The sequence below is a fragment of the Sorex araneus genome, chromosome 3, assembly GCF_027595985.1.
Source record: "Sorex araneus isolate mSorAra2 chromosome 3, mSorAra2.pri, whole genome shotgun sequence".
Classification (NCBI taxonomy): domain Eukaryota; kingdom Metazoa; phylum Chordata; class Mammalia; order Eulipotyphla; family Soricidae; genus Sorex; species Sorex araneus.
The window spans coordinates 223,965,995-223,992,528 of NC_073304.1; the positions used below are offsets into that span (position 1 = coordinate 223,965,995).

General features: G+C 48.7%; 1 protein-coding gene across 2 annotated transcripts in view; it reads right to left on the bottom strand.

Moving 5' to 3' along the window:
- Positions 1 to 26,534, bottom strand: part of NSF (N-ethylmaleimide sensitive factor, vesicle fusing ATPase) — a 146,567-nt gene that overhangs the window by 52,217 nt on the left and 67,816 nt on the right. For both annotated transcript variants that reach the window (XM_055133170.1, XM_055133169.1), the window contains exons 9-14: positions 19,802 to 20,001; positions 12,610 to 12,775; positions 11,625 to 11,699; positions 11,249 to 11,436; positions 3,825 to 3,920; positions 147 to 303 (exon numbers count right to left, since the gene is read on the bottom strand). In XM_055133170.1, the coding sequence (XP_054989145.1) occupies positions 147 to 303; positions 3,825 to 3,920; positions 11,249 to 11,436; positions 11,625 to 11,699; positions 12,610 to 12,775; positions 19,802 to 20,001 (882 nt within the window). The remainder of the gene's footprint in view (positions 1 to 146; positions 304 to 3,824; positions 3,921 to 11,248; positions 11,437 to 11,624; positions 11,700 to 12,609; positions 12,776 to 19,801; positions 20,002 to 26,534) is intronic.

Below are 26,534 nucleotides of genomic sequence, written 5' to 3' on the forward strand. Positions count from 1 at the left end.
GGACCCCCAGAAAATTTAATTCATACACGCTGGACTACTATTTTCAGGCTGTGAGCAAGGAGTGAACTGAAAAGAGTTCACCTTTCCGGAAAGTGCCAGATGGCTTTATATAAGTGCCTCCCTGTTAGCTCATCCTTCGTCCTCACCTTCCAGAAGGACGCTGACCAGGGGTGTGCGGTCACTGTTCTTGGTCTGCTGAACCAACAGTTCCCCATCCTCCAGAACGCGGGTGACTGGGTCGCCCCACTTGATGATCCCGTTCATTATGTAACTCGCGTAATCCTCTTGGTTTGTGCCAAATGCCTACAGAGAAGAAGGAGTTTAGAGCATTCTGGACATCAGTGCTGGACGGTGAAATACGTGAAGGCACAGACAATGGGCAATGACGTCTACACATTCAGAGTGTTGAGTGCAATGTCTATGCTAATTGCAAGAGTCTGAAAAGCAAAGAAAACTGTGTCATAGTTTCTCATTTTAAGTCATTATCATCATGGGGAGAAAAAAGGTGCTTTTGGTACTCAAGTGATAAGACAATAGATTCCAGACTTGCAGTACTGGAGTCCCAGCCCCCTTAATCCTTAGAAAAGGCTTGTATGTTTTAACATACTTGTTTCTACTATGAGGAGCATGTGGGGTGTGGCCTTCCATTAAGAATAAAGATATATGGAGCCAGAGGGATACAGAGTACAGCAGGACAGGTGTTTGCTCTGCATGTGTGGACAACCCGGGTTCGATTCCCGGCAGCCTATATGGTCACTTAAGTCCACCAGGAGTGATTCCTGAGTACAGAGCCAGGAGTGACCCCTGAGCATTGCTGGCTGTGCTCCTCCTCCCCCCAAAAAGAATAAAAAGTGGGGCTGGAGAGATAGCACAGCAGGTAGGGCATTTGCCTTGCACGCAGCCGACCCGGGTTCAAATCCCAGCATCCCATATGGTCCCCTGAGCACGGCCAGGGGTAATTCCTGAGTGCAGAGCCAGGAGTAACCCCTGTGCATCGCCAGGTGTGACCAAAAAAAAAAAAAAAAGAATAAAAAGTGCCATACGTTTTAAAACCAGAAAGACCTAATCCCAACACTGCACCATGGACTGAAATAGATATAGAAACTGGTAACAAGGCGATCTTGTCCACAGCCGCTTGGTAATAGAGGATGGAAATTAAACGGTAACGTGGTGGCAAGCACATATGTGTGAACAGAGGACTTCCATGTGAGGTAGAAATGAACACCGCTAATAGAGACTGAGAGGTCAGGTAGAGGAAATAAAGCAACTGGCTTTATTTTGTGACCACTACATACTCATTTCCAACTGATCTTGGGATTCACTTTTCATTAAATCAGATGCCGAAAGGAGTCAATAACCTTCGTACTTACTAGACTGCACTGTATTCTCATACAGCTAACGGGGAAGAAACGGAGAGGAAAACATAATCCAGTGTAACAGAAGGGTTGAAATACACAGACTGAGAATTTTCAAATTAAAAAACATAATTATACTAATAAAATCTTTACATTAAACCTCAGGACAGCAACGTGCGGAAGCCTGAGGCGAGACAGGGGTCTTCCTGCTAGGGGGAGCGGCCAGCCTTCCTTCCTCCCTTCCACACCACTTTGTTTTGTGTTCTACCCCCCAGGCCCTTGGAATAAATGAAAGTAACTCATTACTTACTTACTTAACCCAGTCATCTCGGTTTCCTTCCCTTTAAAACTCTTTCTGCAGTGCTGGGGGGATCAGTCAGGGTCTCAGGCCTGCAGGCAGCCCCTGCTCTATTCCTTTCCTCTATCACCAAAGCATTTCTCAGTTAAAGGCTCTCAGGAGGGAATATCTCGGCAAGGCAACTACTACAAGTGACCGCAGCAAAAGACTAAGCCATTTTCACTGTTTAGTCATTTTAAAAATTATTTTATATTTTAAAGTTGCCATAGTCATAGAAACTTTTGGTAGGATAAAATGAGTTTTGTTTTAAAAAGAGATAATTGCAACAAATAATTACTATTAAGAGGAGAAGCTATATAATATTAAATTAAAAAAAAAACTAACAAAAATAGGAAAGGGGCTGGACAGCATTTCACAGGAGATGCATGTGGCCAGTTAATACCCATGCATGGAGAAATGCTGAGCTTCATGAGAACTCAGTGACATGCAAACTGAGACCCAAACGAGATTCCATTTCACATGGGATTAAATACCAAGGGTAAGAGGACCTGTTTACATTATTTATTTAGTCTTGGCTTAGGGGCCACAAGGGGCTGCTCCCGAGGCACCAGGCAGTGCCAGGGACGGCACCCGGGCCTCCAGCATGCAAAGCCTGCCCTTTAAGCCACTTCCCTGGGGGACGTTTCTAGGGTCAATCAAGTAAATAGCTAAAAATATCTTTTATATATATGGTTTTGGTTTAAGGGCTACACCTGGAAGTACTCTGGGCTTCCTTCTGGTTCTGCACTCAGGGATCCCTCCTGTCAGGGCTTGGGGACCATATGGGATGCCGGGGATCGAACCCAGGTTGGCAGTGGCAAGGCAAGCGCCCTACCCGCTGTGCTATCTCTGCTGGAAAGTCTTATAATCATCAACACTATTACGTACAAAATCCCAGGAATTTTATTCCTAAACATTTATTTAAGTGACGCTCATTTAAGAATGCTTATTTGTTTCTAATAATAACAAGGAAAAATCTGGTCATATTCCAAATGCCCATTGATGAGAAAACAAACTGTCGTAGTTACAGCCTGTTTATTGATTTGACAAAAAAGCTACTCAGCAATAAAAATGAACGATGTATAGTCGTACATTTGTATGGCTGACTTCTGCTAATAATATAGCAAACCCCAGGAAATTACAGACACTGCATTCTGTAGCCATGCAGACTGACTACCACAAGGCATGAATCTAAGATTAAGATTAATTCTCATCTCTGTACCCGAGGTCCATTTAGGAGAGAGAAATCAATATACACACCTCTTTAATTCGTTTTTGTACTCACAGAGGGCCCTAAACACTGGTTACCAAACAGTAATTGTTTTATAGGGAATTAAATAATGACCTTATACCATATTCAAAAACTCCAAGCAGGAGCTTATGACTGCAGGACTGCTGAAATTTGAGTACATTTTAAGAAAACTAACCCTTTCTTTTTCCCCCCAGGACACCCGGGATGCTTAAGTATTGTTAGAAACTAAATCAGCATGAAAAATGGCTCTTTAGAGGATGCTGGGGACAAGCAGAGCGAGGAGCATATGAGAGTGAGTTTTCAGTATCATAGCAACTGATTGTGATTAAATATAGGTTCTGTAGCATTGATTCTTTTAAGAAACAATGAGAAAACTTCTTTTTTGGTGATGCCCAAATCCAAGTGTCCTGCATGCAAAGCATGAGCCTCGGTCCTTTTATTTAATTAGGCTTTTTGGGTCACACCCAGCAATGCTCCGGGGTTATTCCTGGCTCTGCACTCAGGAATCGCTCCTTTCGGTACTTGGAGGATGATATGGGATGCCGGGGACTGAACCCGGGTTGGCTGTGTGCAAGGCAAACATCCTACCCATTGTACTATTGCTCCAGCCCCCAAATTGATCATTTAAAAGGCTCAACACTAATGGCCTGCTTTGTAAGGAATTTTTTAAATTCCTTATCCTGAGAAATATTTCATTCCATATTAATTGCCCTCCATGAGAGTTCTTGCATAGATGCCTGCTACACCAGAAACTTCCAATATTGAGATTTTCCCGACTTTTCTAAATTCATATTTGATATACCCTCCATAGTACTGGATAAATGGCACTCGTTTTTCGCTTGCATTATTATTCTTGCTTCACATCAATGGCCACACTCACTGGTTTGATATCGTTTTCCAAAGACGCAAGGAAGTCTCCTCTTGTCACCTGCAGGCTCTCTGCTTTCTCCATGTCAACTTCCACTTTAGTGCTGGCCTGATTAGAAATAAAAACAAAACGTGAGCACTTTCAAGATTTAAGGGTCTTTCCAGCCCAAGAATGTAATACCTGAGGATTCGAGAAATGCATCTGCACAGGCAAAACCACCCCACTTTGATTCATAAACACCCCAATTTGATTCATAAACACCCCACTTTGATTCATAAACACCCCACTTTGATTCATAAACACTGATGCTCCTTTGCCTGAAATGTTTGCTTCTGGGCCTGCATCCCACGAATATACTGATGAATGCGTGCAAAGTTCTACATAGCAGAGTATCGACAGTCATGTCTAACAAGAAACGGAAGCATGGAACGTCTACCTGGTGGGAACCAGTCCAGTAAATTAAGGCAGGGATGAGCCAAAGAGCACCAGAGCCCCGCCCCTTTTCAAAACACAGTACAAGGAAAAGAAAACAGAGAGGGTCTCTCAAAGATGACATTTCTCACCCCCAGCTGCATGTTCAAAGAGCTTCTAGAGTCTTTATTTATTTCTGTTGCTACTTTGTGGTTATGGCCCCAGCAATACTCGGGGCTTTCTCCTGGCCCTATATGCGGGGGACCACACGTGGTGTCAGGGATGGAAGCCAAGTGGGCTGCATGCAAGACAGGCACAAATAGCCCTGCACCTTCTTTCCGGCCCCCAGATCTCTAGTCTGTAAAGACAGAGCGGTGTCCACGCCACTCACGCCAGGATTTGCACCTAACAGGCAGGTCCAGGCTCTTATAATTGATAAGGAGCTAAAGGAGACTCTGACGCTCATCCAGGCTTGAGGACCAATATGCTAGAAGACCTCAGAGTAGAGACTTTGCCTTTGACCCATCCCGTGTGCCTGAGAATCCATGTGCTGACTCCAAGAGCGAGTCTCTTCACCTGGAGCTAACATCCAGAACAAATATCTGGGGCAGCCCCCAGGGCAGCCGTGATCTGGTGACAGAATGTGACTGTGCTCCCCACAAAAAGCACAAGGCTATGAGTCTCTTCTCTTTTTGGCAGGAAGGGAGTGCACACCCAGAGGTGCTCAGGGCTTACTCCTGGCTCGGCACTCAGGGATCACTCCTGGCGGGCTCAGGGGACCACAAGTGGTGTTAAGAAATATCAATCAGGGCTGCAGCAATAGTACAGCAGGTAGGGCATTTGTCTTGCACTCAGCCAAACCCAGGTTCAATTCCCTGCATCCCATATGGTCCCCCGAGCACCACTAGGAGTAACTCCTGAGTGCAGAGCCAGGAGTAACCCCTGAGCATTGCTGGGTGTGACCCAAAAAGCAAAAAAAAAAAGAAAGAAAGAAAGAAAGAAAGAAAGAAAGAAAGAAAGAAAGAAAGAAAGAAAGAAAGAAAGAAAGAAAGGAAGAAAGAAAGAAAGAAGGTTCAGAGTGGTAGTACAGCAGGTAGGGCACTTGCCCTGCATATGGCTGTCCCCATTTTGATCCCCGGATCCCATATGGTCCCCCAAATACCACTAGGAGTGATTCCTGAGTGCCGAGCCAGCAATAAGCCTTGAGCACTATTAAGTGTGGCCTCAAACAAAAGCAAAGCAAAAAGCAAAAAAAAAATATATATATATCAATCTAGGAGCTAAAGGGGTAGTAGAGTGGGTAGGGTGCTTGTTTTGCACCCAGCTGACCTGGGTTCAATCTCTGGTATCCCATATGGTCGCCTGAGCCTACCAGCAGTGATTCCTGAGCACAAAGCCAGGAGTAACTCCTGGAGTACCTCAAGGTGTGGCCCAAAACCAAACCAACAGAAATTAATCTATCAATTATTGTACACCAGAAGTCATTTCTTCAAGAATAGATAGTGAGACAAATTACATGAGACTTTTAAAAGTCGGCATATGGGATAAAAAGAGCCATGTCAAAAAACTGAATTAAGATGCCAACTAGAAAAAATAAAAATGATGTCAAGTAAATCACATTCATTTATCTCCCTCCTGCTCCAAATCCTATGCAAAGACAAGGGGAAATAAAAAAGCACCAAACAAGTCTAATACTGATCTAACACAGTATTAAGAGATTAAGAAGAGAACACGAAGAATGAGAGAAAAATTTATAAACGGCCCAAGAGGAAAAAATTCATAGCTAAAGCAAAGTGTGCCTTTAGAAGCTTAAAGGGTTTCAGTGGTGAAATGAGCGGAATCCTACCTGTTGGAAACTTTTAGAGCACCGGAGATAAAAAGACAGTACTAGAACCTTTCTGAGAGACAAGAAACACAGGGGGTCTGAGATGCCGGTAAAGAGCCTGGCATGACTCTGCACACGGGCACTATCAGGAACCAGAAGGCAACGGAGCCATCATCTATTACAGAGGCTGGTGGGGTCTCTAGAAAAGGACCCCCGGGGATGGGGGTGGGCAGGACAAGGCGGCTGTCCATGCTGGCATGGAAAAGTGCACATGGTGAGGCCTTGGCCACTGGGGGCCGGCCCTCAGCGATCTCACAGCTGAGCTGCATGGCAGAACTCTAGGACAGCAGGTGTTTATCCACGATAACGAAGACCCGCTCTAATACTGCTGTGGAGAACTGTGCGAGGCACACCGTCAAGTGTAGTAGAAACTGCAATACAATCTGTCTGGGGCCAGAACGACAGTACAGAGGGGCGGGCATTTGCCTTGCATGCGACTGACCCGGGTCTGATCCCCGGCATCCCATCTGTTCCCCCAGAACCTTGCCAGGAGTGATCCCTGAGCACAGAGCCAGGAGTCCGCCCTAAGCACAGCTAGGTGTTGCCTCCAAACAAACAAACAAAAAAACAAACAAAAATCTTGATTGGCTAAAAGGAGATCACAATGTATGAACTTGAAGGTCCAAGTGTTTGTTTTTTTGTGGTGGTGATGGTGGGGAGGCACATCTAGCTGTGCTCTGAGCCAACCCTTGGCTCTGTGCTCAAGGATCGCTCCTGGCGGGGTTCTGGGGACATATGCACAGGGGATTGAATCTGGGTTGGTCACAGGCAAGGCTAGAGCCCTATCTACTATATCTGGCTCCCAAATAAAGCTCTGAATCAAGTGGAATATCCATTCGGCAGCCATGCTCATCCTAAAGTGCTCTCCACACGGCCCTAACTTTTCACAACGATGCTTTGCATTGTACTGTGGCTTCTTCTTCATAGGACAGAAGCACAGAGTAATATGAAGGGAAATTCTTACCTGCCTTTTAGGGCTGAAGTTGGGTGTAATTTCGTTGTTTTACTACTCAAAAAGGGATTCAGCTAATGAATTTAAAGTTAATCAAGGAGCCAGATTGATAGCCCAGTGGGCAGGGTATTTGCCTTGCATGCAGCTGGCCCCTGTCAGGTCCCCAGCGCCACTCATGGTTCCCCCAAGGCCTGCTTGGAGTGATTTCTGGGCAGAGAGCCAAGAGTAAGCCCTGAGAGTGGTCACTGGGTGTGGTCCAAAACACAAACAAACAAAAAAGTGAACTAAGATAGCTAGGTAAGTTGCGTAACAATTTTTAGACACTCTAGGAATTTTAGAAGCTACGAAATTGAAAACAATCAATATCCCAATCATACATTACCCCTGTCCTAAAGACTTCTCTTAGCTTTTACTATTTTATCAAGATTAGTAAAATATATTTTAAGAATTTCATCATTCTGATTCCCCCCCCTTTCCCTCCTTTTTAATTTGTCTGAATTAGTGTAATTTTCTCCTTGCATTTTATTTAAAACAGCTAATCAATATAGAAGAAGGAACATCTTTCAGCTTATACCCTCAGAAACTAATAAACCTGTATTTCAACACTAGCAAATATCAAGTGGTCACCCTTAAATTTCATAACCTTTTAAATCTGACCTTTCAAAGTTCTTATCATTCCTCTTAAATTAAGGTAGAATGACCTTAATCAATCAAAATTATACAGGAAATAATTTTATTGAAATTCTGGAAATATAAATCAGAACACTGATTTAGCTATAAAGCGTGTGTGTATGTCTTCAATTTATTTTCTTACAACAGACTAGAGCAGAAGAAATTTGGTTATGAATGTTTTCTACCTGAACCAGAAATTCCTTTCAAGATAAAAAAACAAAACAAAACAAAAAAACAACCACATGTCACATGAATTTTATTTGACCACAATGATCGGGCCCAGGTACAAATGACAATGAACATCAGGTGTGATGATGAGATTTTGCACTTGTTTCAGTAAACCTGAAAACATAACTTCAAAGGAATACTTGTTTCAGTTACTCTATCTGCTCTAAGTCTAAATCTTTGGAAAAGGAAACAAAATAGCACAAATGATGATGACCTTTTTGAAACACAAAGGAAGAATATTAAAACATTTGGTTGACGGCTGGAGCGATAGCACAGCGGGCAGGGCATTTGCCTTGCACTCCGGTTGACCGGGGTTCAATTCCCAGCATCCCATATGGTCCCCTGAGCACCACCAGGAGTAATTCCTGAGTGCATGAGCCAAGAGGTACCCCTGTGCATTGCTGGGTGTGACCCCAAAACAAAACAAAAACATAAACAAAACATTTGGTTGAAGGCTGACAATTTTTTTTTTGGGGGGGGCATATCCAGTGGTGTTCAGGGGCTCTTTTTGGTAGTTGTTGGGGGGCCATCTGCAGGGCCGAGGATCAAACAACGGCCAACCATATGCAAGGCAAGAGCTTAACTGCAGTACTACACAAAGTGAGTGCTTAACCCTGGTACTATCTCTCTAGTCCTTGCCTTTCCCCGCCACCCCCCCCCCCAAATGTAGGAGCCCGGGGCAGAGCAGCCCGGGACAACTGGCGATGCTAGGCCTGGCGGGTGGAGCCGTGACCCGGCCTGAAGGCCTGTGCCTCCAGGTCTCGGCTGCAGCCCCTCTGCTGCACTGGTGAGAACGCAGCTGTGGAGGGCACACGTGTGTGCCGGTGAAACCTGGCTGACGGGCCAGTGTGTGTCAACCCTGGCTGGATTCAGAACCACGGGCTGGCTGCACCTGAATAACTAGATATATCCTATGTTCAGACTCCTGTTATTTCTTGCCGAACCGCCGGGAAGTCCCCTGTCTTACCTTCTGTACCCTGCGGCACAAGGTGCTAGACTGAATCTGTCTAGTTTCAACCTCACTTGAATTCTTTTTATTTATTATTTATAAATAAGTTGTTTTCTGCTTTGCCGCCGCCTATCAACACCTCCTTAGCCAGAGGGTATTGAGACTTAGTACTCAATAAATGCGTTGGGGAGTTCTTTCTTTCTTTCCTCTTTGATGGGATGCCAGGGAGCCAATCGGGGTCAGCCGTGTGCAAGGCAAACACCCTACCCACTGCACTCTCTCTCTGGCCCCTCAATCAATACACTTTGAATGGAAGTCGACTGCAGACACTGTTCACAACACAAGACTTTTCCGAGAAGAAAGATGTTCATGTAAAGAAGGAGATAGAGAGAAGACCCGAGGAAAGGGTGGCCCGGGACCTGAGCAGATGAGTAAGCTCAGAGGAGGGGAGACTCTTCATGAAGCCAGGGGGGAAAAGGCAGGAAGGCGGGAGAGAATATCTGCTCCCTCTGAGTGTTTCAGCTCCACTGACGTACCTGCAGACGAGCTGGGCACACAGCTGGGAGGCCCGGGTTAGGGTCAGTGTGAGAGGTCCTTAATGACCACACAAAGAATTCTTTTTCTTTTTCTTTTTTGGTTTCTGGGTCACAGCTGGCTGTGCTGGGGCCTTTGTCCTGGCTCTGTGCTCAAGGATCACTCCTGGCGGGATTTGAGGGACCATTCAGGATACCAGGGATTCGACCTGGGTCCACCGTGTGCAAGGCCAGGGCCCTGCCCGCTTTGTTGCCACACTTGCTCCGGCGTGGAATGGGAAGAAACAGGAGCGGAAAGCTATTCCCAGGAGAGAACTGACTTAATGTAGGACACAGCAGAGCAGCAGGATTCAAAGAAAACCCAGAAATGGGGCGCCTTGGAACTAGGAACAGGAAGGAACGCAGCTGAAACAATGGAATCAAATTTGGTTTGGGAGTATTATGTATGAGATCCATCCGCGCGGAGGCAGTTGGTATGAATCATAAAAGAGACCCTGAGGAGACGAGGCAGAGATCTGGAAGTGATCTGTCAGGAGGTGATCTAAAGAGAAGTGATGGCAGGGGCCAGAGCACGAGTCCAGCGGGGAGGGCACTCACCTAGCATGTGGCTGACCCAGGCTCTAGACCCCGAGCGCCACAGGAGTAATTCCTGAGTTGAGAACCAGGAGGAACCCCCAAACATTTTCAGGTATGGACCCAAAACCAAAACCAAAAGGCAGGAAAAAGTAAACTGGTATGAGGGTCGAGGAGATGCTCGTAGGGCGGGGGCATGAGGGAGCCCCGGCTTCAAACCCAGACCCATACGGTCCCCCGGCTCTGAACATCACCTGGTGTGACCCAAAACAAATGAAAATAACAAATACTGGTATGTACTTCTTCTGCCACAGCAATAATTTCCAAATAGTTTCATTTTGGTGATTCTGAATTCCTTGGAAAGAGATGATTCTATTTTTTATTTATTTATTTATATTTTGCTTTTTGGGTCACACCCGGTGATGCACAGGGGTTACTCCTGCCTCGGCACTCAGGAATTATTCCTGGTGGTGCTGGGGGGGACTATACGGGATGCTGGGAATCAAACCCGGGTCAGCCACGTGCAAGGCAACTGCCCTACCCACTATACTTTCGCTCCAGCCCTGAGATGATTCTATCTTATCCCATCTTCCGATACCCTGAAAATAGCAGGTATCACATTTGCTATAGGAAGCACATACAAGACCTAACTTCCCTTTTGTGGGGATTCTGGTTTCGGGCCACACCCAGGGGTGCTCAGAGACTGGGTGGTACTGGGAATCAGCCCAGGGCTTGCTGGTTTACCTCTCCAGTCCAGAATACCCAACTTCATGTGATATGCTGCAACTCAGTAATAGCTCAGACTTCAAATGCTTCATCTTCAGGGCCAGAGAGAGAGCACGGGGGCTACGGCACTTGCCTCACGTGCAGACAACCTCGGCTCGACCCCTGGTACTGCCAGGAGTGATCCGAGCATGGAGCTGGAGGTGGCTGCCATTCATTATCAAGTTTGGGCCCAAACCCATCCCCCCGGGGAGGGGAAACAAAAAAGATGTTTCTCTCCATGTGACCATAGAAGGTCGTGGCCAGATAAGGCCATAGGTCAGAGGCCAGTCGGGCCAGAGGCTCCCATCACCTTTGTCCCTGCTTCTCCGAAGGCTGGGCAGTGGCCAGCTGACCCCACTGCCCTCACCAGGTTTCTTCTCCGTCGGAAATCAGCCTCGCCCGAGCCCTCGGAGGACCTATAAGGACAGAGCCTGGGCCCTGTGTTCCCGGGGGCCCCGTCCGACTGACCTTTATGTGCCTGTTCATGGCAGTGGACTGTGCTGCCCGCACCAGGCCCTCCAGCTCGGCCCCACTGAAGTTCTTGGTCTCGACGGCCAGCTCTTTGATGTCCACGTCAGCAGAGAGCAGCTGGTGCCCTCGCATGCGGGCCGTGTGGATGTGCAGGATCTGCAGCCGTCCCTTCTCATCCGGCAAACCTGGGCAGGCGAGGAGAAACCAGGTTCATCGCCTCATGTCCCTGGCAGGGAAGCATCTGCTGCTCCAAACATGTCATTTCTGGAGCCAGCGAGTTCTGCGGCTACACTCCCGCATGCACACCTTCCCCCCATGTACCTTCGTCCTCTGCCCTCACCCCCAGCCCCCCAGCCCTGACAGCTCTGTTTACCGATCTCCATCTTCACTTCCAGTCTTCCGGGTCGAAGGAGAGCCTCGTCTATGAGATCCGGCCTGTTGGTCATCCCTGCGCACAGCGGAAACAGCAGACGGGGGATCAGAGTTCAAAAGCCAGACAGAACGTCTCTTACATCTCTCCAGTATAAAGTAGACAAATCATATTTCCGTCAAACCCAAAGTATATTTTATAAAAGTCAGAAAACCAAATTAGGGCTAGAGTGATAAGACAGTGGGTAGGGTGCTTGCCTTGCATGCAGCCAACCCCGGTTCAATCCCTTGCACCATGTATGTTCCCCCAAGCCCTGCCAGGAGTGAGCCCTGAGCCAGGAGTAAATCCTGATCAGCTAGAGGTGTGGCCCACAGAACCAATAAATAAATTCATCCCCCCCCCAAAAAAAATTAATTCTCAACAAGAAACCCACAATTTCTTCTCAGTCTGCTGCAATGAAAATACCTGGAAACTTGACTGAAGTATTTCCCCACCATACTAACAAAGGGAATGTAAGAGTAATTAAAAGTTTAGATTAGACATTTAATAAAAAATGGAAAAAGAAAATGGAAGGGGGAGGTGAGTTACACCCATGAGGGCTTAAGGGGCTCACCCCTGGCGGTGTCAGGGGGAACGTGCAAATGCTTGAGGCTCTCACTGGGGTCAGCCATGTGCAAGCCGGAAAACTCCTGCACTATCTGCCTCCTTTGGTAAGAAACTCTAAGGTTTGGAGACGCTAAGTCAGGTGGAAGTGAGGGAGGGCCAGCAGCCCACTGATCGGGTGAGAACAGCTCTTGCTTTATTCTTTCAGAGGCCACACCCAGCGGTGCTGGGGGCTCACTCCTGGATCTGCACTCAAGAATCACTCCTGGTGGGGGGGAGGGGCATAAGGGATGCAAGGCAAGCGGCCTGCTCACTCTGCCGTGGCCCCGTGTCCAGGGGTTTAGAAATGCCCCCCAGCCGCTCGAGATTTTTCAGGCAGACACACCTATGACTAAGATGTTGTTCAGCTGCTCCACACCATCGATCTTGGACAGCAGCTGGTTGACTACCGTGTCGTGGACCCCCGTACTGCCAGCCATGCTCCCTCTCTGCTTGCAGATGGCGTCAATCTCATCGAAGATGATGATGTGCAGACCGCTGTTGGCACCCAGCTGGGGAGGGGAGAGACAGCAGCCAGGGTCACCACAGGCGCATGTGGCCCTGGGCTAACGGAGGTTCCCCCAGACAAGCCTCCTTCCCTTTCCCCCAGTGAACACGGCCAGCACCACCCGAGTTGGCACCGTCTCCAAGGCCTGGGGGCTGCCGTCTCGGAATTCAGCCAGCGGAAAAGGCATTTTGGAACCTCGGATTCGCCAGCTAACAGCCACCAACCAGAAGGACTCGTGTTTACACGGAGGAAAGGAAATGTTAGGCAATAGGCCGTCCACGCGTGCGTATTCATCTCACCGCATGGACAGGAAAGGGAGAGGGCTCCCGAGTTCGCTGGGTCCCCTGAGAGGCTCAGCAGGAGGTTTGCGCCGCATCTGTGTGTCATGTGGTGCGGTTAAATGTCAGCTCTTCTCAGAGGCCAGTTTGGAACCGGGCAAGAAAGGGAAGTTACTGAACATGAGCCGTATCTGGAGATACGACCTTTATTTACTTGACTGATAAGTCTTTTTGGGTCACAGCTGGCAATGCTCAGGGTTACTCCTGGCTCTGCATGCAGGAAGTACTCTTGGCAGTTCTCAGGAGACCGTATGGGATGCCGGGGATCAAACCCAGGTCGGCCACGGGCAAGGCAAACGCCCTCCCCGCTGTGCTATTGCTCCAGCCCCCGAAATACAACCTTTAGAAAATGACCTCTTCCTAACAGTCACGTGAGAAGAGAGGCAACATTCACAGAAATTACAGTCAGGGCTGGAGAGACAGCACAGCAGGCAGGCACTTGCCCTGCACGCAAGGGACCGGGGTTCGATCCCCAGAACTCCATATGGTCCCCTGAGCCCCACCAGAAGCACAGAGCCAGGAGTAAGCCCAGAGATTGACAGGTATGCCCCCTCCCAAAACAAACCAAAAATCCCCAAGGAACAATTTAAGAGACACTGATTCTCATGCACAGATGCCTATCTCCGCTTAATAGAAATAGTCATCATGAAAGTTTGTTTATATATCTTGAGGTTTTAAAGGATACAAACACCTTTTTTTAAAAAAATTTTTTCTGGGCTACACCTGGTGGTGCTCAGGGATCACTCCCAGTGGGCTCAAAGGTGCTGGGGATTGAACCCAGGTTGGATGCGTGCAAGGCAACGTCCTACCCGCTGTACTATTGCTCTGAACCCACAAGCACTTTAAAATGCTAATGATTTATTCATTTAACAACAATTTTCAATAATTTGTATTTAAGTGATTAAGACGCCTATTAGGGACCAAAAGGGGAGCTATGCACTCTAGGAATTTTCTCTTTTTTTGCTGTCAACACAAAGAACATTAGGAATAAGTGAAATGAGACAGATAAAAATAAATGCAGCCCCCCCAAAAAGAATAAATGCAGCCCATACATGACAACATAGATCATATAAATAGTGGGCACGGGAGGCCCAGGGCTAGGCACGCGCCCATTCAATCTCCGGCAGAAATGTTGTCTTTTTATTGGGGAAGGGGGTGCTCGAAGATTAGGGTTCCTTGGGGCCATCCGGGTCATGCCAGGTGGAGCTGGGGGAGGAGTAGGGTGCACATGCCGGTGATGCTCTGTCACTTGGGCCACCTCCCCCTCGTAGTTTCTTTTCCCTCCAGCATGAGGGAGGGTGCCTGGAATCCATGTCGAGGCCTTAAACCTCAGGCAAGGCAGGTGCTTCCTCACTGAGCTAACCTGGGACTAAGGATCTCATTTTTTTTTTTTTTTTTGCTTTTTGGGTCACACCCAGCGATGCTCAGGGGTTACTCCTGGCTTTGCACTCAGGAATTACTCCTGGCGGTGCTTGGGGGACCATATGGGATGCCGGGGATCGAACCCGGGTCGGCCGCGTGCAAGGCAAACGCCCTACCTGCTGTGCTATCTCTCCGGCCCCCAAGGATCTCATTTTAAAAATAAGTCTTGACGGGCCGGAGAGATGGTTCGGTAAGGAGGGCGCTTGCCTTGCACATGGCCAACCCGGGGTTCGGTCCTTGGCATCCCCAAGCACTGCCAGGAGTGACTCCTGATTATTGAGTACATTGCAGGGTATGGTTCCCAAACAAAAACAAACAAACAAAAAATTCTTTTAAATAAGTTAAGTCTGGATTTTTTCCTTTTTGTTTTGGAGCCACGCTGGGTGGAGTTTAGGTGCTACTGCTGGTGCTGGGGACAGCGCTGGGGCACGACTGAGGCGGGCACCAACCTCTGAACCATCCCCTGACCCTGCCCCTGCCACCCCCACTCCCCCATGGACCCCAAAGAACCTCCCTCTCAACACCCCCCCCCACACACACACCCAATTCCCACAAATCCCTGCCACTCCCGCCCCGACTCAACTATGTGGCTCAGTCCTCCCATCCTGTTGGCTTTGGAACTTCGCTGCTACCTTGCCGTGTGTCTTTAAGTCCCACATATGACAGAGATCATCCTGTATCTATCAACACAGCAACAGATCTGGGCCATCACTGGTGTGACCCTGGCAAGGAGAGGGAATATAGACTTGAAACAGGCTCTCAAATACTTTTCCAGAGGGGATGAAAAGACAGTACAGTGAGTTAGGTGCTTGCATTGCACATAGCCAAGCTAAGTTTGATCCCCAGGACCACACAGGGTCCCCCGAGTCTTCCTGGAGCGATTCCTGAGTGCAGAGCCAGGAGGAAGCCCTGAGCACTGTTTTTTCTGTAGAGTGTGGTTTATTCTCAAATGCCAGGCTACGTCAGGCGGGTCATCTATTGATACTGCTTCTCAACTTAAACGGGATTTTATTCTTTTGTTCCTGAGAATTACAAACAGATCTCCTTCCATTAAAAAAACTAAAAGATAAATTGAAATCTGAAAAATAAAAAGCAACAGCCTAACTTTAATATCATTTGATTGATTGAACAGATGTCTGACTATAACAGACTTTGCTGCCTAAAAAAAAAAAAAAATCTTTCATGCTGGGCTTGCGGTGTAGCTCAGCACAGGGCACCTGCACCGGGGAAGCCCTGGGCGCAATCCTGGGATGGACACACACACACACACACACACACACACACACACACACACACACACACACCCCAACACTCTCAAAGACAAACACAAACACACACACCAACACTCTCAAAGACACACACACCCCAACACTCTCAAAGACAAACACACACACACACACCAACACTCTCAAAGACAAACACACAGACCAAAAGTCACACACCAACACACACAGATACGTACAGAGACACACACCCATCCATCCGTAGAAAAGTCCGAGAAAGAGCAATCAGTTTCGCCAGAAGGGCACTTCTGTTCAAGACTGAAAATTTACTTTTTTTAAAATTTTTTATTCCTCCACCCCTTTTGTTCTTTACTTGGTGGTGGTGGGGGGGGGAGTTTAAGACATTTTTATTCAACTTGACTGCCAATGTGGCAGGAAACAAAAGGCAGCTTTAACACCTGAAGTTTGCTGTCAATGTGCCTCATGCTGCCACCGGGATCTGACTTCCTTCTCAGTCCGCCCCCCTGCGCCCCAAATCACCCCCGTGGGCAGGGGCGCCAAGACAATAAGGACACTGTGCCTGATTAAATGACCGCAGAGGCAAGCCGTCCCGAACACGGTGCCGGACAAGTCTGACCTTCTCAGAACCCGACTAATCTTTTGACCTGTCATCGGGTCCCTTCCCCCAGCGCAGGCGGTACAATGACATCAATTTTTACAGGTGGGCTGCTCAAATAAAAGCAAGTTCTTGCTGCAATACACTTGGGATCGGGTACAGAAGACGTCAAGATTAACGTTCCCAGATTAATACAGCTTAATCATCAACTTGGGATCGGGTACAGAAGACGTCAAGATTAACGTTCCCAGATTAATATAGCTTAATCATCAATAAACCCTTTAAACGCTCACAAAACGCAAGCGCCTTCCATTCCCTGGCTTTTAGCTCCGGTCTTATCATCTGAAAACACTTCCCCCACAGAAACACAGCCCCTGGCAACGGGCTCGGATGGCCACTGCTCTATATTTAACAAGTCTGACCTATATGCGAGGGCTCCTCTCCCCCAGCCTGGACAGGCCAGCATCACAGGGGCGACGCTTTGCTCTGCTGTGGAACGCACAGACACCCTCCATGGGGTCATTAGCTGCAGACACCAAGCCATTTCCAGACGTGAGAACTGAGAAAGTTTATAACTGAAAAGACTGGCTAGCTATGATTAATAGCTACCTAGAAATTCCTCGCCGACTCGGTTTTGTCATGAATAGTGCCATATTTAAACTGTCTGCAGGTTTAAGAACAGCACCAAAGACGCCTCTGCAGTGATGCGGAAGCCGGCACGACAAGATTTCAGCAAGTGCTGCTTTGCGGGCCATCTAACCTCACTCGGACCCGGTGCTTACTCCTCAAAATACCACTGGGGGCCGTTAGCTCCAACTCCAAGACTTTTCTCTTAGGATTTTCATTCTTTCTTTCCCTTTTCTTCTTTGTTTTCATTGGGCCACACACCCAGAGATGCTCAGGGGTTGCTCCTGGCTCTGTGCTCAGAAATTACTCCTAGTGGTGCTCAGGAGACCAGATAGGATGCCGAGGATCAAACCAGGGTCAGACAAACACCCTACCCAATGTACTATCGCTCCAGCCCAGGGGTTTTATTTTTTCTCCTTGGGGGAGACAGTTGGGACCACACGGGCAGTGTCAGGGACCTCCTCTCAGCTCTGTGCTTGGAGGTCACTTCCAGCATTGCACAAGGGACCACACCGTGCCGGAAGAGAACGTGGGACACCCACGTGGGAGGCATGTACTCCAGCCCTTGGAGCTATTTCTCTTGGCCCTAATTTCAGTCTTTGTTTATTTTTATTAGATTGGTATCTTGTAACTTTTTTCCTTCCTAGAAGTCTTCCACAGAACAAAAAAAAAAAAAAAAAAAGAAAAGAACAAAAATGCATTTAACAACAGAATAAATCTCATTCTACCTTGCAATTACCATGTGGACTGAGTCCTTTTTTTTTTTTTGCTTTTTGGGTCACACCCAGCAATGCTCAGGGGTCACTCCTGGCTCTGCACTCAGGAATTACCCCTGGTAGTGCTCAGGGGACCATATGGGATGCTGGGAATCGAACCCGGGTCGGCCGAGTGCAAGGCAAACGCCCTACCCGCTGTGCTATCGCTCCAGCCCCGTACTGAGTCCTTTTACAAATCTACATTATACTTTGCTATCTGAACATTCTAAGATCGGTATCATCATTCCTCATCAAACAGACACAACTGTGCTTAAAAAAAAAAATAAGTAAATGAAATAATGGAATGGTTTGGTAGAATGATGCAACGATGAATAAACAAACAATCCAAGTGACATCATCCTTTGGCGTTCTTCTGGGGTTGCCCAAAGCGTACCATCTTTGAAAAAGACATGGATGTTTATAGCGATACCCTTGCACCATCTTTGCTGCTTGATTTTAGCTTAATTCAACACATTTGAGGATTCATATTCTTTTTTTTCCAACTCACTCCCCAGCCATAATGGCAAGAGAGGGAAACAGAGGAAGCTGCTTCCCAACTGTCGACCGAACCTGAACATGAATGCAAAGTGGGACAACGGCACTCGGAACGCTGTGAAGACAGGAACAAGGCCAGGAGAAAGTGCGAGTGGCGGCCAGAGCCGGAGACAGGGCCATGCCTCGTACTCTCTCGGGCTCCAGAATGGATGGATAATGTATTTCTAGGGACAAAAAGACATGATGCTACTTTGCCCCAGTTGCTCGCCAGCAGTCTTTTTCACTGCTGTTTTGTTGGGGGGGGGCAATACCTGGCAGTGCTCAGGACTTACTCTTGGCTCTGGGGGACCATAGAGGGTGCCGGGGACGGATCCCAGGCCAGTCGTGTGCAAGATGAGGGCCCGACCCCCTGTTCTAATGCTCCGCGGTTTCTATTATACTGGTGGAGAACAAGGTCGCCTCTCGCTCCCACAGACACGGGCGGCAGTAGCAGCACTGCTCCATCTGTCATGGCATCTGCACCCACCTGCCGTGACCACCAGAGACAGACGCTGGCGGCAGGAATCAGAGCGTCCCAGGCTGTGACTGAAGTCTGGAGCTGGGGCTGGAGGTGTGGCTGCCGCACTCCACCCAGAGGTGCTAAGGGAGGTGGCAAGAAGGACCAGGGCTTGGACTCAAGACTCTTGCCAGCCCCAGACTACAGAGGAAGATGAGATGTGTGTGCATATGTGTGCGTATGCGTGTTACATGTGTGTATTATATGTGTGGAGTGTATGTTTTGTGTGTGTGTGAGAGAGAGAGTGCAGTGTGTTTACCACTCTGGGGAGGGTGATCTGCCTTCCTCCATCTAGGCTAACTTTAGAAATAACCTCCTAGACGTACTCTAAATAGTATGCAAGCAATTGGTTGGGAACCTTAAATCAGCCTTAAATCAGTAAGCTGATTGGATTTTTGCTTGTCTTGTTTTGGGAGCCACGCTGAGTGTTGCTCAGGGGTCAGTCCCAAGCCCCAGGGGGTGCCGAGGACCTCCTGGATGCAGACATGCACTCTGGCCCCTTGAGCTCTCTCCCTGCTTGGATTTTTAATCCAATATTTTTCTAATACTCAAATCTAATGTTCCTTCATGACCTGTCAACTGCTACTGGTCACTGAGCCCCAAAGAGACCTTGGGGGGGCCCTTTTATTAGTTCTGCACATGGACCTCACACACACACAAACACACACACACAGACACAAACCAATACCCCACCTGTTTCTCTGGGAATCTAATTCTCCCCCTTTACACACACACACACACACCTGAAAATAGATTCATGAGGGCAAAACCTTCAGCTGTCTGATCAGCTATCTGACAGCCTAACAGTGTGGGTGATACCTGCTCACATCAGGCAAAGCTCCTTCCCCTCCCCACTAATTCAGTAATACCAGAAACGAGATCCGGAAGAGAATTTCCCAGGATAGATTGTGCGGCAACACTGCTCCTGCCACAGCTCCGAGCTGCCTGCCACAGAGCTGAGCCCGTCCCCTTACCCATCCCCTTACCCATCCCCTTACCCGCCTCTGCTCCTCTTCAGCATCGGCGAAGAGCTTTCGGATGTTAGCTTCCGATTCGCCCACGTATTTGTTCAGGATTTCTGGCCCGTTGACCACTTTCGGCTCTCTTGCGTTCAACATCTTGCCAATCTGTCGTGCCAGAAGAGTTTTACCACAACCGGGAGGCCCATATAACAGGATGCCTTTAACATGTTTGCACCCTAGAAAGAAAAAAGAAAATAGCTTCGTATCAGCCAGTTGAAATCCAAGAAGTAATCGACAGGAAAATGTTCTTTCTTCTTCATCGGCACTTCAGAAAAAATACAGTGATTAACAGGCAGGTGCAGAGCTGGGGATGGGTCTGGGGGTGCTTTGGGGTGCTAGGAATCTGGGTCTCTCCTGCGTGCAAAGGCACATTCCAGCCCACAGAGCTTTCTCTCTGGCCTGAGAAAAGACGACTTGTAAACAATTGTCAAGAGCTCTTCATTTTTGAACAGTGTTCACTTTCACAGCTGACCTCATTTAAATACTGGAAAAAGACACAGATAATACTTGGGCCTTTGTAAGATTAGCAAAACAAACTACATAATATACAAACGCTAGAGTCCAAATTCTGTAACTGTTCTTCTACGTGGAAAAAAAATCTACTTAAACGTGCTTTGAATTGCCCCAGATCTGATAAATAAACAATTGACAAAACTGTCCCATAGAGATGAAGAGAAAGCTAACATGCACACCCGTGGAACTTGCCACGATACATATCAGATACATATTAGACATAGACAGCCGATTTCTGATGGCAGTCCCGGCAACATCCATGAGAATGCCACAGACTTGTAGTCTGCATTAGAATGCCAAGTCCTTGAGGCGCTCAAGAAAACAATCAGAAACGGACATGGACACACATAGATTTTCAAAATCCACTTCCACAAAGGAAGCAGTTACTTGAATAAGCCACGGAAATGGGACTTTGTTATGACGGTTATTGGTGGAGTCAATTCTGACCTATTAAATAAGCGCTGGTCTCTAATTTTAAATGAGTCATAAAATTTTTTTTCCTAAGTAATTTCCATTCCACAAAAGTATATTAATCTCTTTGGGCTCGGCATGAAACGAGGTGGCAGGCACGCGAACATGAAAAGGGCAGTCCTCAGCTGCAGGGCACGCGGCAGGAGAGACGGGAATGAAGACGGGCTTTCCACCAGGCCGCGCATCACCGGAGATAACCCATGAAAGAGACGGGGACTCCGCCAGGGCCACGGCAGAAATTCAAGGATGGACCCAGAGGCGATGGGTGGTGATGGATTCAGTCTGGTCACTGATGGGTACCCGAAGCCCTATGGTCAGGCAAGGTGAAGAAACGACCCCCAGAGACACCACGTGTGACCAGGTGTGGCTGTGGGCACTGGGCTCAGTGACCTGCAGCGTCTGGAGCCTGGAGGGGAAGGCAAGGGAGAAGCTGGCGCTCTTCGCTACAGTGGCATGCTAGTCCGGGCAGGAGGCATGTGTTCCTGCATGTGTCCCACCTGGGTTCAATCCCAGCATCCCAGACTGTTCCTGAGCACTGCCAGGAATAATTCCTAGAGGCAGGCCTAGGAGTAATCCCTGAGATTTGCCGGGTGTGACCGAAAAAGCCAAATCAACCAATCAATCAACCAACCAATCAATCAATCAATGGCACCAGTGAGAAAGCCAGCCACAGGAAGGAGGCGCTAAGGAGACCTTCCTGACTAGCTGGAGCACATGGGTACAACCAAGATCATCACAGGAGGGAACCCGAGAGATACCGAGAAGAGAGGAGGGGACAGCCTACATGCATCCTGGGGCATGAGGCATTTAGATTCAGGCAGTGAAGGCCATTAAAAATAGAGGAGGGGGGCGGGAGCAATAGGTCAGTGGGCAGGGCGTTTGCCTTGCACTCAGCCAACCCGGGTTCGATTCCCAGCATCCATATGGTTCTCTGAGCACCGCCAGGGGTGATTCCTGAGTGCAGAGCCAGGAGTTACCCCTGTGCATCGCCAGGTATGACTCAAAAAGCAAAAAAATAAAATAAAGGAGGTTGAGGGGTTGGAACAATGAATAGTGGGAAGGGTGCTGCCTTGCATGTGGCTGACCAAAGCTGGATCTCTGGGACCCCGTATGGTCCCCCAGCACTGCCCAGAGGAATTCCTGAAAGCAGAGCCAGGAGTTATCCTTAGCATTGCTAGGAGTGTCCCAACTTCCGTGTGTGTGTGTGTGTGTGTGTGTGTGTGTGTGTGTGTGTGTGTGTGTCCAGGGGACTGAGTGCTTTCCTCGAATGCCGATGGAATAAACACAGTATAGAAATGTCATTGTCTACAGTGTACAAAGTGAAGTGACCAGGACACAGCACTCACACTGTATTTGTGTGGGGAAAACAAAAACAAAAACAACTTCATATCTCTTGCCAGATCTCTAGTCACACAGTATTTTAGCCATTTCCTAGACTGAACCACCAGGCTGCAATTGAACTGTCACCACCGAGAGCTGTCCAAAGAAAGTGTGTTTTGTGGTCAGGTGCTAGAAAAGAATTGATATGATTAAACGTATTAGAGGGAAATCAAAGGCAAAGTCTCTGGAGAACAGGAAGAATGCCAAGGCTGGGGTGCAGCTCGGTGGCGGCGCACATGCCTGATTTGTATGAGGTTCCAGGTCTGATCCCCAGCATCAAAAAAAAAAAAAAAAAAAAGAGTTAAAAATTTAAGATAACAAGAACATCACGTTTTTGGGAGGGTGTGGGCCACACCTGGCGACAGTCAGGGTCACTCCTGGCAGTACTCAGCAGGCCAAATGGGACACTGGGGATCGAACCCTGATCTACTGCCTACAAGGCAGGTGCCCTACCCACTGTACTACCCACCACTCTGGCCCCAAGAACACCACCTTTCTAAGCAGACCTGGGATTCACAAACGAGCAATTCTTTTTCCTTTACAGAGTCAGGGATCAAACACTTTTCCGCTTCCTCCCCCACACCGCCCCACCCCCACCCATCAGGTGCTCATCCATGCAAGGCGAATCCCCCCTCCTGCAGAGCCCCATCCTCGGCTCCAGAACTTTCTGCTCACTGGGGAGATGTGTTGTGACAGGTTGCTCAGTTTTTATTTTTCAAGATGAAGGTTTCTTCAGCGGACAGCCCTGACTCCTCCCATCATCAACACCTCCCGCAAGAAAGCGGATCGCCGGCTGGAGTTGTGGTGGCGTGGGCTGCGGGCATGCTGGCATGCCGCACCCGAAGGAGACCCAGGCTGGATTCCCGGAGTCACAGGGTGCCCCATGCACTGAGTCGGGATTAACCCATGAGCACTGCCAGGAGGGGACCAAAACTAGAAAGAAAGAAAAAAAAAAAGGAGGAGGAAATAAAATACATGTCATTTCTTAGTATCAAAAAGTTGGATGGACATAAATTCAGGATATAGGACATTTTTTGTTTGGGGTTTGGTGGCCACACCCTGTGATGCTCAGGGGCTCTTTATTCCTGATCTTTACTCAGACGTGACCCCCTTGTGGCACTTGGGGGGAACATACGTGGCGTCAGAGAATGTATCGGGGCCTACTGTACGCAAGGCAAGTGCCTTCATCCGTGGCCTCTCTGTGGCCCCAAAAACAGTCTTCAGTGCTTTAAGTAGTCAGTTTATGGACATTTTCCAAGAAGGTGACCTGGGGCCGGAGAGACAGGCCAGCAGGCAGGGCGCTTGCCTTGCATGCTGACAGCCTGGGCTCGATCCCCGACACCCCAAACTATCCCCTGAGCCCGCCAGGAGTGAGTCCTGTGTGCAGAGCCAAGAGGAAGGCCCAAGCACCACTGGGTATGGCCCACAAACAATCAAGCAAAAGAACAGGTGACCTGGCATCTGCTTCTGTGTTTTCAAACCCTGCTTCTTCCTTTTGCCCAGTGAGACCTCAGATTACTGGCTATTCTCTCTCTTACTCTCTTTTTCACCAACTTGTTATGAAATGAAACCACAATCTCAACTCATTAGTGACAATTATTATTATTATTTTATGTTCCAAATGGATTCTCTCTCTTTTTTTAAAATACATTAGTGACAATTAGATCCTTGTCTGATGACTTGAAAATAAGTGGGGCTGGAGCAATAACACAGCAGGGAGGGCGTTTGTCTTGCACGTGGCCGACCCAGGTTCAATTCCCAGCATCCCATATGGTCCCCCGAGCACCATCAGGAGTAATTCCTGAGTGCATGAGCCAGGAGTAACCCCTGAGCATTGCCGGGTGTGACCCAAAAAGAAAAAAAAAGAAAGTAAGTGACTCCCTGGGCTGCATGACCAAGCCCGGAGCGCCCTGTCAGCACTGCCCGGGGCTCTGCCTGGTCCCCAGCAGCTCGGGACTCTGGGGCCATCAGGACTCCTTCCAAGCGGGTCATGATCAGTTAGTGCTCTTGGCTCCTCTTACTTAAAAACCAACCCCCACCTATTTCTCAAGCTTTTCAAACTCACCCAGGGTCAATTTGAAGCCTAACCCCAAGAGCCAACTACGGGGCTGGGGGATTTCAAAGCACCAGGGCATGACCCCCAGGAAGGGCCCCACATCAAAATAAAACCGGTAACCACAATAATCTGTCCCCTAGACACCCCGCCTGTCACCCCCCCACCCTCCCCTGACCTCTCATAATAAGTGGGTTTCCTCTCCAAAGCTCCCCCGCTGTCCCCAAGCCCGGGTACCCCAAGTCCCGCCTGCCAGACCTTAGAAAGCTGCCGTGCCCCTTTCCCAGGGCACACGCCCTCACTGCGGGCACTCCCCTGGGTTGAGTTGGCTCTGCTGGAAAGAACTGAGGCTATTTCTGGGTCCTTCACCCAAAGGCTGTCTGGGCGCTGCGTGAATGCAGCCCGAGCTGCGGGCAGGTCAGCAGCTCCGCGCTGCACCTTCACCCTGGCTAGCTGAAACGAGCAACTTGCGCCCACGGTACAAACCCGGTCTACTGTTTCCTGCCCGGTGCCGAGAGCCAGTGATTATGATCATGCATATTTTGGTGGGGATAACTTACAGAGACTCGAAGGCATGTGCTGCAAATACCTGGGAAGTGATTTCTGGTCTAAAAGCCTAAACAGAACAGACTCTTCCCCACGAGATTAAGGCGTGTCCAGCCCAGCTGATGAAAACGATACATGAATATACCTCCACGGTATTCACCCACTAACTGAAATCTCTTCTTGAAATAGCTCAAGAAAAATGATGTAACCTTATTTCTGTAATTATACGGACAAACAGTAATGCTTATTGCTTAAAATGTCTTTAGCACCTTCCCAGGGCTGGGAAACAGGCCCAAGAGACAGAGTTCACGCTTTACACGCAGGGGGCCCAGGTTAGGAGCCCGGCACTGCACGATACGCCAGCACTGCCTAGTGAGACCCAAAGACCAAAATAAATACATGAACGCTACAAAGCCTGGGGCCAGGGAGACAGCTGGAATGGAGGCCCACATGCCTTGTCTGTGGAGGCGCCCGGTCTGACTCCTGGTGCTGCGTGATCCTCTCGCCGCTGCCTAGGATGCCCCAGTGGCCCTCGGACCTGCACAGCTGGGCTGAGAATGAATCACCGGGAGTGACCAGGTGCCTCTGAGCACCTCCTGGAGGCTTCCCCCGGCACCGGACCAAAAAAGTGACAACCTTGTATTTGCTCAATTCTGCTATTTTATGAATTTATGTATTTACATATTTATTTTTGGTGTGAGGGCCACACCCGGCAGTGCTTCGGGGCTGACTCCTGGCTCTGCGCTCACTCTTTTTTTTTTTCCTTTTTGGGTCACACCTGGTGTTGCACAGGGGTTCCTCCTGGCTCTGCACTCAGGAATTACTCCTGGCGGTGCTCGGGGGACCATATGGGATGCTGGGAATTGAACCCGGGTCAGCCACATGCAAGGCAAACGCCCTACCCGCTGTACTATCTCTCCAGCTCCTCTGCGCTCACTCCCGGCAGGGCTTGGGAGGCCTGGGATCGAACATGGGCCAGTGGCGTGCAAGACAAGCGCCCTACCTCCTGAACTCTGCTTTTAAAACACAGTGACCCTTGTTTTCTTCTGATAATGTCAGAGAGAGGCTGCACTGAGGAAACTCTGTAAGCTAATTTTTTTTTTTTTTTTTGGTTTTTGGGTCACACTCGGCGATGCACAGGGGTTACTCCTGGCTCTTCACTCAGGAATTACCCCTGGCGGTGCTCAGGGGACCATATGGGATGCTGGGATTAGAACCCGGGTCGACCACGTGCAAGGCAAACGCCCTACCCACTGTGCTATCACTCCAGCCTCCTATAAGCTAATTTTTAAGTGTCCAAAAAGGGAAGAAAGCAGAACAAGCACAAATTTAACACAGAAGTGAGTAGAATGATAGAAAAATGGAAGCGTTTTCTGCCAGAAGCGCAGACACGGCTCAGTGGCAGACATGTGTGAGGTGTCAAGTTCCGTCCCAACACTGGCCCACGGCACCCAGTGCAACCTGGACCTCAGCCGAGTCCCACCCCAAGGGGGACTCCTGGCACACTGACACAAAATGGGCCGTGGGGGGGCTGGAGTGATAGCATAGCGGGTAGGGCGTTTGCCTTGCACGTGGCCGACCCGGGTTCGACTCCCAGCATCCCATATGGTCCCCTGAGCACCGCCAGGAGTAATTCCTGAGTGCAGAGCCAGGAGTAACCCCTGTGCATCGCCAGGTGTGACCCAAAAACAAAAAAAAATAAAATAAAATAAAAAAATGGGCCGTGGGCACGACAGACCCAGCGAG